The 11,397-nt window shown below is 44.4% G+C and overlaps 4 protein-coding genes across 8 annotated transcripts; 2 read left to right on the plus strand and 2 right to left on the minus strand.

Moving 5' to 3' along the window:
- Nucleotides 1-114: 114 nt before the first annotated feature.
- Nucleotides 115-2,634, plus strand: LOC6607692 (4-coumarate--CoA ligase 1). Its single transcript, XM_002032420.2, has 3 exons — nt 115-325; nt 827-1,504; nt 1,561-2,634. Exons 2-3 carry the CDS (start codon nt 834-836, stop codon nt 2,522-2,524), a joined length of 1,635 nt encoding a protein of 544 aa, XP_002032456.2. The 5' UTR covers nt 115-325; nt 827-833; the 3' UTR covers nt 2,525-2,634.
- Nucleotides 2,560-9,174, minus strand: LOC6607694 (unconventional myosin-Ia). Of its 4 annotated transcripts, XM_032723352.1 has the most exons (17): nt 8,615-9,164; nt 8,434-8,549; nt 7,342-8,374; nt 7,181-7,244; nt 7,096-7,109; nt 6,949-7,033; nt 6,802-6,896; nt 6,589-6,736; nt 6,210-6,532; nt 5,888-6,135; nt 5,132-5,828; nt 4,999-5,058; nt 4,585-4,916; nt 4,390-4,525; nt 4,178-4,330; nt 3,989-4,116; nt 2,560-3,863 (listed from the first exon to the last, which is right to left on the minus strand). In XM_032723352.1, exons 1-17 carry the CDS (start codon nt 8,717-8,719, stop codon nt 3,740-3,742), a joined length of 3,861 nt encoding a protein of 1,286 aa, XP_032579243.1. In that variant the 5' UTR covers nt 8,720-9,164; the 3' UTR covers nt 2,560-3,739. The 4 variants fall into 4 exon arrangements, with proteins under 4 accessions (XP_032579243.1, XP_032579244.1, XP_032579245.1 ...); XM_032723353.1 differs by lacking the exon at nt 4,999-5,058; XM_032723354.1 differs by lacking the exons at nt 7,096-7,109; nt 8,434-8,549; nt 8,615-9,164 and having other exon boundaries at nt 7,342-7,431.
- Nucleotides 9,175-9,441: 267 nt separating this feature from the next.
- LOC6607695 (TBC1 domain family member 7) lies at nt 9,442-10,916 on the plus strand. 2 transcript variants are annotated; one of them, XM_032722147.1, is made up of 4 exons: nt 9,442-10,091; nt 10,152-10,383; nt 10,440-10,553; nt 10,619-10,916. In XM_032722147.1, the coding sequence occupies exons 1-3, from the start codon at nt 9,493-9,495 to the stop codon at nt 10,524-10,526; spliced, it is 918 nt and encodes a 305-aa protein (XP_032578038.1). In that variant the 5' UTR covers nt 9,442-9,492; the 3' UTR covers nt 10,527-10,553; nt 10,619-10,916. The 2 variants fall into 2 exon arrangements, with proteins under 2 accessions (XP_032578038.1, XP_002032459.1); XM_002032423.2 differs by lacking the exon at nt 10,619-10,916 and having other exon boundaries at nt 10,440-10,590.
- On the minus strand, nt 10,528-11,270 carry LOC6607696 (28S ribosomal protein S24, mitochondrial). Its single transcript, XM_002032424.2, has 3 exons — nt 11,168-11,270; nt 10,918-11,107; nt 10,528-10,860 (listed from the first exon to the last, which is right to left on the minus strand). The coding sequence occupies exons 1-3, from the start codon at nt 11,183-11,185 to the stop codon at nt 10,571-10,573; spliced, it is 498 nt and encodes a 165-aa protein (XP_002032460.1). The 5' UTR covers nt 11,186-11,270; the 3' UTR covers nt 10,528-10,570.
- Nucleotides 11,271-11,397: the final 127 nt, after the last annotated feature.

Genomic DNA, 11,397 nt, shown 5'->3' on the forward strand with positions numbered 1-11,397 from the left:
TAAATGAAAATAAACAAACGGCGTTGCCAGACCGTCAGCTGACAATTCAATAAGAATTTATCGAATAAGTATTTAAAACAGCTGCCTCTTGTTTTTCTTGCAAATTCGTGCCGAACCATCCCCTGACCCATTTTCCGTTGCAGTTTTGGTGTACTTTGAATGAAAAATAGTCAGTGACACTACTCGCGCCTGCGCAGTTGCAACGCCGGGGTTATCAAATCGTTCCGTAAACGCAGCCTGACATTCCGCCCTACCATTCTCCGACGAACAGTTAGTTTCACACGGAAGCCGCTCCCGCTCGCATCGTAACCTAGAAAACTTTAGCGTATGTACATAAGTAAATTGACGAGATTATCTGAATGATACTGAATATATTAGCGGTATAAAACATAAACATTACAAGGTTTAACGAGTGTTCGCTTGAAAATTTAAATGTTAGGCCGCAGGGGAGCTGGAAGAAGCCACTTCAACCGCTGTGAACTGCGACCTTTGGAACCTGGACTGGCAAACATGCAGATTTTCTATAATCCACTATCTCAGATAACGGGAACATTGTTAACATCGATGGCATGTTCGGCACAAGTAAAAGATCTGCGGGCCGAGTGCGATTAGATAGTCCGGGGGGTCCAAAGTATGGTTTGAAGGGTTGCTATAACTTCAACCCCTGTACCACTTTTCTTTTACAATTTTCTAGGAAAACTTCACACTCCCCGAAGGCCTATGTATATTGGAATAATATTTGGTAGATAACCTACAGTTCGTTATCTTCCATTATAGCTCATCAAAAAATGAAAACCTTAACTATCATGTTTCTTTCTATTTGCAGACACAATATGACTTCAAAACTGATGCCCGGAAATATTGTTTACGGAGGCCCTGTGACTGAACGGGAGGCCCAGGACTGCAGATCCCTGGGTCAGTACATCCTCGACAAGTACAAGAGCTTCGGCGACCAGACGGTGCTGGTGGATGCCGTCAATGGGATGGAGTACACTGCCAGTTTCATGCACAAGTCCATTGTACGGCTGGCATACATCCTTCAAAAACTGGGAGTCAAACAAAATGACGTCGTCGGTTTGTCTAGCGAAAACAGCGTTAACTTCGCCCTGGCCATGTTCGCTGGTCTAGCAGTGGGGGCTACGGTTGCTCCCCTTAACGTAACATATTCCGATCGTGAAGTGGACCACGCCATTAACTTGTCCAAGCCAAAGATCATATTCGCCTCTAAGATTACCATTGATCGTGTTGCCAAAGTGGCCAGCAAGAATAAGTTCGTCAAGGGCATCATTGCGCTCAGTGGAACTTCCAAGAACTTTAAGAAAATCTATGATCTTAAGGAGCTGATGGAGAACGAGAAGTTCAAGACACAGCCTGACTTCACGAGCCCTGCGGCCAATAAGGACGAGGACGTGTCTCTTATTGTGTGCTCTTCTGGAACCACCGGTCTTCCTAAAGGAGTGCAGCTGACCCAAATGAACCTGCTGGCCACTCTCGACTCACAAATGTAAGTTTAATAATATGCTATGAAAGCCTTTTATTAAAATGCCCTTTCTTTAATAGCCAACCCACTCTCATTCCAATGGAGGAGATCACTCTACTCACTGTCATTCCTTGGTTCCACGCCTTCGGCTGTCTCACCCTTATCACCACCGCCTGCCGTGGCGCACGATTGGTATACCTGCCCAAGTTCGAGGAAAACCTCTTCCTTTCTGCCATTGAAAAGTATCGCGTGATGATGGCCTTCATGGTGCCACCACTGATGGTCTTTTTGGCTAAACACCCCATCGTGGATAAGTACGATTTGTCTTCGTTGATGGTCCTGCTGTGTGGAGCAGCCCCACTTAGTCGCGAAACTGAGGATCAGATCAAGGAGCGTATTGGAGTGCCATTCATCCGACAGGGATACGGCCTCAGCGAATCAACGCTGAGTGTTCTGGTGCAGAACGATGAGTTCTGCAAGCCAGGCAGTGTGGGCGTTCTTAAGGTGGGCATCTATGCCAAGGTGATCGATCCCGACACCGGCAAGCTATTGGGGGCCAACGAGCGCGGTGAGCTCTGTTTTAAGGGCGACGGCATCATGAAGGGCTACATAGGAGATACGAAGTCCACGCAGACCGCCATCAAGGACGGTTGGTTGCATACTGGCGATATTGGCTACTATGATGATGATTTTGAGTTCTTCATCGTGGACCGCATCAAGGAGCTGATCAAATACAAGGGATTCCAGGTGCCGCCCGCAGAGATCGAGGCTCTGCTGCTCACTAACGAAAAGATTAAGGATGCGGCGGTCATTGGAAAGCCGGACGAGGAGGCTGGCGAGCTACCGCTGGCATTTGTGGTTAAACAGGCTAATGTTCAACTGACCGAGAACGAAGTCATTCAGTTTGTCAACGACAACGCCTCGCCTGCCAAGCGTCTACGGGGTGGCGTGATCTTTGTTGACGAAATTCCGAAGAACCCCAGTGGCAAGATTCTGCGTCGCATTCTGCGGGAAATGCTTAAGAAGCAAAAATCCAAGTTGTAAGGGATTTCTCCCCTTAAGGGTGTGTGTACAAACAATTTACTATGTGTATGTTTTATTATTGCTAAACTTTGTTTTATAAACTACCAACTGGTTGGGTTTCGATTTACTCATATTTGGCTTTTCTTTCGAAGTATTCGCTTAAAACTTAAATACAAATAAAAACTGATGGATTTCCATGTCGCAGATAGCATGTGACATCGCTGGAGCTCTAGAACTCAACTCCAGCTTTAATTACGTAGATGCCCGAACTATCAATAACAAGTTATATATAAACAACTACATACATTCGTTCTCAACTTGTAACAAACATGTTTTCTGTATTTTTTCCATATTGTTGTCGCTTTTATATAGACTCATTATTAATTTCGTATGGTGTATACATATATTTATATATTTATTTGAAATATTTAACTACTCATCTGCTCTGCTTTGTAAATAGTTGTTTAACATTTTTTGTTTTGCTTGGGAAAAGTTTCTATCTGGCTTTGTCGCAGCAAATTGCATATATTGGGTTTATTTGTGTTTCTAGTATATAAAGAGGTTTATATGTCTGTCTCTAGCATTAGTTTACTAATTATTGTGTATGAAACCTTAAATGTAAGAGAAATGCCTTGGTTTCTATAACGGAAATATCATAGTTTGTGTAAAATCCTAAATACTGCTCATCCAGCAACGGCGCACCCCCGTCCAAATCCTGCTTCCAATCTTTTCGAGCTGCGCTGCTACCAGTGCTTATTTGCAGTACATACTTATTGTTGCAATGCTAATCGACTTGGTGCACGATTTACACTTAAACCTAGTTCGACAAATTAGATGAATAAATTCAGTTGTTCACTTCGTTAGTTTCTTTTCGTTTAACTTTACATATTTAAATAAAAACGGTGCATTTTAAAATTAGCTCGCTCTTTTTTCTTTTACCATTGGTACAATTCTAGTTTCCTGCTTTTGGCACAATCCTGACAACAAATTGGTTACTCTGATTGTCACTTGTGAACGAAACTAAATTGTGTGAGTGTATGAATATATTGCTAAAATTGTATTTTGATCCCTGGGACCATATAAAAGTCGACTGACCACGGCCACCGCAAAAAGCAATGGTAATTGCAATTGCATGATGACTGGCGACAATTTTTGGATACGTTCCGCCTAAGGCGAAGAAGATGATAGCAGCGGACTCGATGATCTGCCACGATCAGATTTCGATTCTGTCGTGGATCACACAATTATCTCCATGCGGTTCGCCTTGCGGGTGACCTTGGGTGGGCCTTGTGCTAAGTCCGACATGCCGCCGTATTTGAACGAAAAGATGACCGTCTGCTGGCCGAAGTTCGCTTCAAATCTGTAAGGTTAAAAATTACTATTAGTTGGCCAAGAATTTTGGTAAAGTGCCTTAATCGTCATCGGATCTAGAGCAGAATAGCTTCATATCCAATGGATTTTTGGACATTGATTGTTAGCCCTTACTCAGTGCTTATGTGTATCTCCGGGGGTTTGCCTGTGGCATTTTGTATGACCAGAAACATTTTGGTAACAATTTCAATCACATGACCCGTTTGGAAAACGAAATCACCCTTCTTCCGACCAAATTCAGACTGCAAAACGAATAAATAATAATTTTAAGATTAGGAAATAGGAAATGGACAGTATATATACCGCTTTTACGTGAAACACAGCAATGTCATCTAGGTGGGGGCTCAGAGACATTCGGTAAATCTCCGATGCAGGCACTCTGTATTTAATTTGTAGCGTTCGTTGGTCCAACAGCAAAAGCGATGACGTGGATAGCACCAGCAAAATGGGCACAAACTGAAATAAAAAAATTTGTCTTGTTATATTTCACTGTTAAATGAAATATATTAGCTTACCTTGCCACTGGACCGCGCTATCTTGTTGATTATGTCTGCGAATACAACATACTGATCGTTGGTCTCGGCACAGATCTTTTTCCACTGCTGGTTGTGGCGCAGTCGTACGTAGTCCCCCACAAAAGGATGGCCCACACTGTAAAGGAAATACCCCTTAATTATTATTTTGAATTTAAAAAAATAAGAAGCTGTTACCTTCGTCCATATGAAGCTTTTCGATCCTTGAAGATAATGCTGGCTGTGACCTTCTCCCGCATTCGATTGCGTGCGGTTTGATCAAAGGAGTTTCGGTAGATGTAGCACTTCCAACGATGGTATATGGACCTAAGATGACGAGAGGCATCTGCCAGAAATGCGGGAGCCACTGGCCATTCGGTGGAGAGCGGGCTTAGCGTGTTGGGTGGCAGTCGCAAGGGAATTGTCAGAAGGAATTGCCTAATCTTCCACTGACGGTAGTAGCGGCCTATAATATCGATGGCCCATCTCACCTGTCGTTTGTACTTCAAGGACCGATACTCCTCGCGGGCCTAAGGAAAATAAATGAATTAAAAATAAATATATAACAGAAACTGCTTTTAGATAAATTAGAATAAATCATGCAATGCTTACGACACGATATAAACTCCACAAATGCCTACGACCAGTGAAGGGAATGCCAAATCGGCATTCCTATACATGCAGAAAATGAGAGAAATACAAAGCTTATCATGCAAATTAATGGATTTCCCACAAAACTGCTTACCCGCCACGTGCGCCAGGCACTCGATATGATCATCTGGCTGTGTCGCATGCGCTGAAAGCGCTTCCTTGCGTGGTACATTCGGAACATGGTTTGAATGAGCACGGCCAGCTCGCTAATACGCAGGCGGCGAAACTGTTCCAACTCAAATACGGTGCGGGGACTACGCACGAACACATTTTTGGTGCCGATCGTGAACTCCGCTGAGGGCAGTGGTAGGTTACGGATTATTAGGGCGATACCCTCTACCTGACTGCCGCCATGAAAGTGGGGCCAAGTCAGGCTGTTGAGCAACTTATAGCGATGAAAGAACTTCACGTGCAACAGGTGGTAGCAATGACCAGTGCGACACAGATGGACCAGCGGCATGAGCGACATGTAGCGCACTTGATGCTGCACCAGAGCCATGTCGAACTGGTGCGGCTGCTTGCCCTCGTTGGGCTTAATACAGAACACATAGTGGGAGCGGCGATGCTTAACGATGGCCAGCAGCGTCTGCAATTGGGTGCGGATATTCGAGCTCAATGTGCTGGGCTTTTTGGTAACCTGTCGACGGGGATTCCCCTCGGGGAATAGGCTTTGCACCAAAGAAAGTTTGCTCTGATAAAAGGCAGCACTTATGTACTTCGGCAGCATGTCGGAGTTCTTTTCGAGGAACCGATGTATTGAGTAGTTCACTACACTTGCATAATGACGAATCCTGAAAATAAACACATTGAGACATTATTGAGAATGAGATCACATAACTCAATTACATACTGAAAGCACATGGAATGGCTGCCGGTGGTCATAAAGTTGGGATGGCCTGCGCAACATTGCTGAACTCGCAAAAGCAAAGCATCGTTGCTATTTAAATGGGGTTCATTAATCAAGCTCAATATACCATAACTGGGTTTGTCTATTAACTCGCAAATTGACTCGTTGTCGAAATAGTCAATGCGAGACCATTCCAATCCCTCGCGAATATAGAGTTCTTGCTCCGAACGCAGCACATGAAACACAAAATTCTGAAATGGGAGAAGGATTAAATTACAATATTAAAGACCTATAATTCTAAAGTGGATGAGTCATGTGTACTTGCCTGGTGGATCTTTTCCGCGCTATAGTTAATGGCAAACTGCTCAAAGGAGTTGTGGTCCAGCACTTCGAATCCATAAAAATCTAGCAATGCTAGGTTCTTTTCGCGCTGTGTTGACTTCAGGGACTCATTAATTTTGTTCACCAGCCACGTGAAGAGACGGCTGTAAAGAGTGCGACACAGCGTGTTTCGGTTGGTAGCTGCTTGTCGTGCATCCATTTCGCAACCCACATCCTCTTGAGCGCTGTTCGAGCTATTCGCTCTGGTTAAGCAATTTATGAGAATTTGGGCTTCCATATTAAGAAGCTGTGCTGTTTCTTGAACTTCTGTAAATGGAATATAATATAAATTATGTTGCAGGTTATTTCCTTAATCAACATACCGTAAACATTGGACACCTGACAACCCTCAGTTCCATCAATGTTAGTAATTGGTACGAAAATAAAGTTACCCAACTTTAGAACCACTGCGATGACCCGAAAGATGGAGTTGCTCTCTTCACAACTAAGTCCCAGCACATCCAAGGATCGCTGGAATAGAAGTGAAACACGTCGGTTATTCGTTCACTTATATAATTATCCGGTTAAGATCTAACCTTCGTATAATGAAAATTCATGCGGTCCTCCTCCATGGCAGTTGTGTTGTGGAGCAGCTCGTACTTTTCCACATTTCGATACAGCTTGAGCGATTCTAAGAAGATAGCTATGAGCAGGTAGCGTTTAAAACGAGTAAAACATCTTACTTAGCAACTGGAGATCAGCTCCCAATAGTAATTGGTAAAAGATGTGAAAATTTCGCTCTCCAATGATAGGGTCCGTTATACGGGTCTGTAAACAGATGAAATATTAGACATAATAACTAAACTAAGTTAATTAAAATTCAACCAAACCTTTTCCAACATATCTTAGAAGTACGCACGAATTAAATAAATGTCAGAATACATATTTATAATTAAAAGGTGAAGTTTTACTTACAATGGGTAATGTGCACTCCCATTGGATCTCCCTTAAAATCAATTTCAATATCAAATAACTTTCCCTGAAATCAAAAAACAATAGAAAATTAAAATTAAAGTCATTGAATTTATATCTGTAAAATTGCAGAGTTCAGTACAGTACATACACATTTCACTTACATATCGACTAGAGTTGTTATTTTTCAGGGTGCAGGCATTGCCCATGGCCTCCAGGAACACATCCGCACAGGTGACGCACTCTCGCATTCGTTGCGTGGGCGATTTATGACGCCTATGCAGCGAAGAGCTGGCCGAGGGCGTGGGCGAAACAGAACTAGGCGGCGGCAGATCGCCCAGAACCTTGCTCAGCTTGTGTGCATCGTACAGCGATATACGTTGCGTGGACCCCATGAGGGAGCTTCGATCCCGCTCCCGCTCCGGCTGGCTCTCTGTCGAGTGCTGGCGCATCAGGTTGGAGCAACTGCTGCGATGCGGATGTGCCGGGTTGGTGGTGGCAGTGGCTATGGTGGACAGGCGGCAGTTGCTGCCTCGCAGATCATCCCGCTCCTCCTTTTCCAGGCTCTGAGCACGAACGCACTTGCTGTGTCCGCACTGGCGGCAACCGCCGTACACGGTGGGTACCGCGTATTTGGGCGATCCCTTGGCTGCCGCGGGCATTGCAGTGCAGGCGCTGACTTGGGTCTGCTGGTGCTTGAAGCACGACTTGGTCGGATGCATGTGGTGGGCGTGCGATTCAGGAAGGCCGCTGATGTTTTCGCTGCTCTTGTGGTGTGAGAAATCAAAGTCGACAATTTTCTCCCGCATGTGGCGCCTGCTTTGGCGCTCGATGCTCTCGGCCCGCGTCCGCGATCGCTGCGATGGTCCTGGCGAAGGACTTTGTCGCCGTGAAACACTGCCTGACGGATTTTCCGCCCGGTTTTTGCATATAATAAAATTGGCAGTCCCGGAGCAGCTGCTGGACGCTCGCCTGTGGGCGTGCATCACCAATCCGCTGGCCGAGCTGGTTGAGGATTGCTTGCGCAGAACATTCGGTGTTGGGGGGCAGTGTGAGCGATCTTGTATGTGGGTCAGAAAGTTCACGATCATTTTAAAGGTCTCCGTTTTGCCCGCTCCGCTCTCACCGGTGAGAAGAACACACTGATCCTCGCTCTGATCTTTGAGCGATTGATAAGCCAGATTTGTGAGACCATATCTGGTGAAAAAAATTGTATAAGTAATGATAAGGGGCCAGCCTCCTAAATGATCTCTTACATGTGGGGCGGCAGCTGGAAGATGCCCTTATCGCCATAGTTACGGACATTGTCCAGAGAGTGCTCGGATATGTGATGATATGGATTCAGAGCCACAACAGATGTTCCAATGTAGGTCTGGAAATTAAAATATAAGGAAATGTATAGAAACCTGAAGAGTTGGTAGAACTGTAAGGACTCACATATATGTGATCGCGCTTATAGCGCTGGTGGATGTTGTTTATGAAACTATCCTCGGACAGGTTTTCCAACAGCACCGAATCCCAGGTGCCGATTTCCTGCTCCATTGCGATTCCCAGCTCCAATTACAACAACGTGCACGGCAATAGTGACAACAACGACAACGGCCAAAATCGAGTTCACCATTTGAATTTGAATACATCAACTGCAAACGGGGCCAAAACAAGAACGGGAACGATGGGAAGGGTATGGGGGGTTGTTAATGGCTCCAACAATTGCATAATTTATCGCGGGCCTGCATGCATCTGGGCGAATCCGTGTTTTGATTTTCTGATTCAATTATTGATTTTCATGTGCTGGCGAGCAACAGCCTCGAGCTCGTGTTCACTCATATATTCCGGATAGATAGAGTCCGGCTTCTAATATCCGTGACAACAGGACTCCCGACTGCCCTTCTACGCCTTCGTTTTTAGCGTATTATTGTCTTTATTCGCCACGATTTGCACATTTTGTTTACCTTTTCAGAAAAGACATTTTTGCATCCAGTGAGTACTAGTGGTGGCCCAGCCATCGACGACCATATCGATATTGTCTCAGAGCCACCAATCGATTTGCATACCCTACAAGGAGTATTTTGCTTTGGAATCGATTTGAATAGTTTTATATAATAATAACAATTTATTTGATATTAAATTAAATAGTTTATAATATCTGTTATATTTAAAAGCCTATTATTTTACTAGACTTAAGTTCTCAAAATGGTTTTAAAATTATAGTATTAACTTTGCTAGGGTGTTACCAGCGTCTGTAATCGAAGCTAGTTATTCTTCGCGGTGGGTTTGCCATCCCTATTGTTTGGATAATAAACGCAAAAATTACCATGAATACTGACGAGCGAAACTTCAGGTCCATCTACTATGAAAAATGCCAAATAAACAGCGTCGAGGAACAAAAGTCGCTGAACAAACTACTACAGGATGACATCCGCAACCTGAGCAAGCTGAAGCAGTTCTGCATGAACTACACAGTGCCGAACAACAATAGGAGCTATCTGTGGGCCCTGGTCATGGGTATTCTCCCGCTCCACAAATCGTCCACGGCGTACGTACGCGACCAGAGACGCGAAATGTACGAGGATCTGAGGCGAGCGGTAACCGTGCTCCGGCTAAACGACAATAAGCAGAAAGAGCCCTTCATGTGGTTGATAGACCATAAGAAGAAGGCGCAGGTCATGCACACCATGTGGCTGATAGAGTCCAATCGACTGTGGCATGGCAATTCTAGTGCCAGTCTCCAGGCGGACGACATGCACTTCATAGAGATTGTGCGCACGTTGCTGCAAATATTCGACGACAACGTGGAAACCTATTGGATAGCAAAGGGATTCTACAAGTACACCCGCGAACTGAAGAAGGAGTGCGTCAAGCTGAAGGAGCAAACGCAGAATATGCTGAAGCGCGAAGATTTGTCCTTGCTCAAGTGGGTTTGCTCATGGTTAGTCCCGTTATTTGACTAATTTTCTTCGATTACTCTTTATAGTCACCTGGAGCTTCTGGGCCTGTTTGATGGCAACTCAACGCTACTGGATAACTGGTACATAACCTGCTTTGCTGGAATAATCTGTACAACTCATTTGGTCAAGATATGGGACAAAGTCTGTGGAGGGTCCCGGAAGATTGTTGTTTTCCTGTTTGTAGAACTAGTTAAAGACATAAGGTCCTCGATACTAAAGCAAACATCTTTAGCAGACGTCAAAAGACTTATAGAAACGGTAAGTAAATAAGGAAACCATGTGCTAAGCCATAACTTATCAAAAATTCGCCTTAGGTAAAGGATCTCGACGGTGTTATTATCGTAAACAAGGCCATCAAATCCCTACAAAACAACAGCAGCCAAGTCGAGTACACGCATTAAGTAAATCTACACTTTTATATTGGACATGTAAATAGCTGAATGAACTAAATGTATTTGAAGACAACGTCCTTTTTATCGCCCACCGTCTGCAGTTCCAGGGTCACGGGACACTGCATCCAATAGGAGAGCAGCTCCTCCGTGTAACCAATAAGGAAGTACATTTTTCGCGGGGTGATCGCCTGCCGAATAAGGGCCGCAATCCTAATAGTGTTGTGCTGCCGCTTGATGATGATCTCGGAGCAGACGAGGGCATGCCATGTGCCGGTGACAAACTTGCGGATGAACACATCCTCTATGGCGGTCTGGGACGGACGCAGGGCATCCTTTATTGTTGCTAAGATAGAGGGGTGCCATCAAAATGCTTCCTTAATAAACTTTTCTCACAACTTACATGTGTTCCATGAGTTCCACGATTTGCGGTGGCCAATAAAATGCGGCGGATTGGCCATCTCGTAGGTAAGTGGCCTGTTTCGCTTTGTGGTTATGCGGTATCGCCCGGATTGCACGCGACAGCACACGGAGCTGGTGTGGAATCCTGACCGGCTGAGCTGCTGCACCTCGGTCGCCACCTGGGGCACCAGCTGCAATAGATTAGCGTATTTTAATATATAAATGGTCATATTTGTTGTTATTTAACACACCTTTTTCAAGAAGTTCATTATTTTGCGGCAGAAACAATTTTGCGTCCAGCAACAGCTGATTGACGTGACGTAACGGTTCGCTAGAGATGGAAAAATTTATAGATAAGTATTCGATATTATTGTTTTTGAAGGTGTAATGGAAATATTTTCTATAAGATAAAAAAAAAACATTAAAGGAAGTAGAAAAAAAAAAACACAGAATGATACATTTTTAGTTGTGTAAATCCTCA

The sequence above is a fragment of the Drosophila sechellia genome, chromosome 3R, assembly GCF_004382195.2.
Source record: "Drosophila sechellia strain sech25 chromosome 3R, ASM438219v1, whole genome shotgun sequence".
Taxonomy (NCBI): Eukaryota; Metazoa; Arthropoda; class Insecta; order Diptera; family Drosophilidae; genus Drosophila; species Drosophila sechellia.

Bases quoted from the DNA above. Each gene is read 5' to 3' on its own strand.
- LOC6607694 (XM_032723352.1), bottom strand. From the start codon at position 8,719: ATGGAGCAGGAAATCGGCACCTGGGATTCGGTGCTGTTGGAAAACCTG. The intron at 4,331-4,389 runs GTAAGCTAATAT...TTTTTATTTCAG, and splicing joins TAGCGCGGTCCAGTGGCAAG to TTTGTGCCCATTTTGCTGGT. The intron at 4,117-4,177 runs GTATATATACTG...TTCGTTTTGCAG, and splicing joins CTGTGTTTCACGTAAAAGCG to TCTGAATTTGGTCGGAAGAA.
- LOC6607695 (XM_032722147.1), top strand. From the start codon at position 9,493: ATGAATACTGACGAGCGAAACTTCAGGTCCATCTACTATGAAAAATGC. The intron at 10,092-10,151 runs GTGGGTTTGCTC...TACTCTTTATAG, and splicing joins GAAGATTTGTCCTTGCTCAA to TCACCTGGAGCTTCTGGGCC. The intron at 10,384-10,439 runs GTAAGTAAATAA...AATTCGCCTTAG, and splicing joins TCAAAAGACTTATAGAAACG to GTAAAGGATCTCGACGGTGT.
- LOC6607696 (XM_002032424.2), bottom strand. The intron at 10,861-10,917 runs GTAAGTTGTGAG...CCTCTATCTTAG, and splicing joins GTGGAACTCATGGAACACAT to CAACAATAAAGGATGCCCTG.
- LOC6607692 (XM_002032420.2), top strand. From the start codon at position 834: ATGACTTCAAAACTGATGCCCGGAAATATTGTTTACGGAGGCCCTGTG. The intron at 1,505-1,560 runs GTAAGTTTAATA...TTTCTTTAATAG, and splicing joins GCCACTCTCGACTCACAAAT to CCAACCCACTCTCATTCCAA.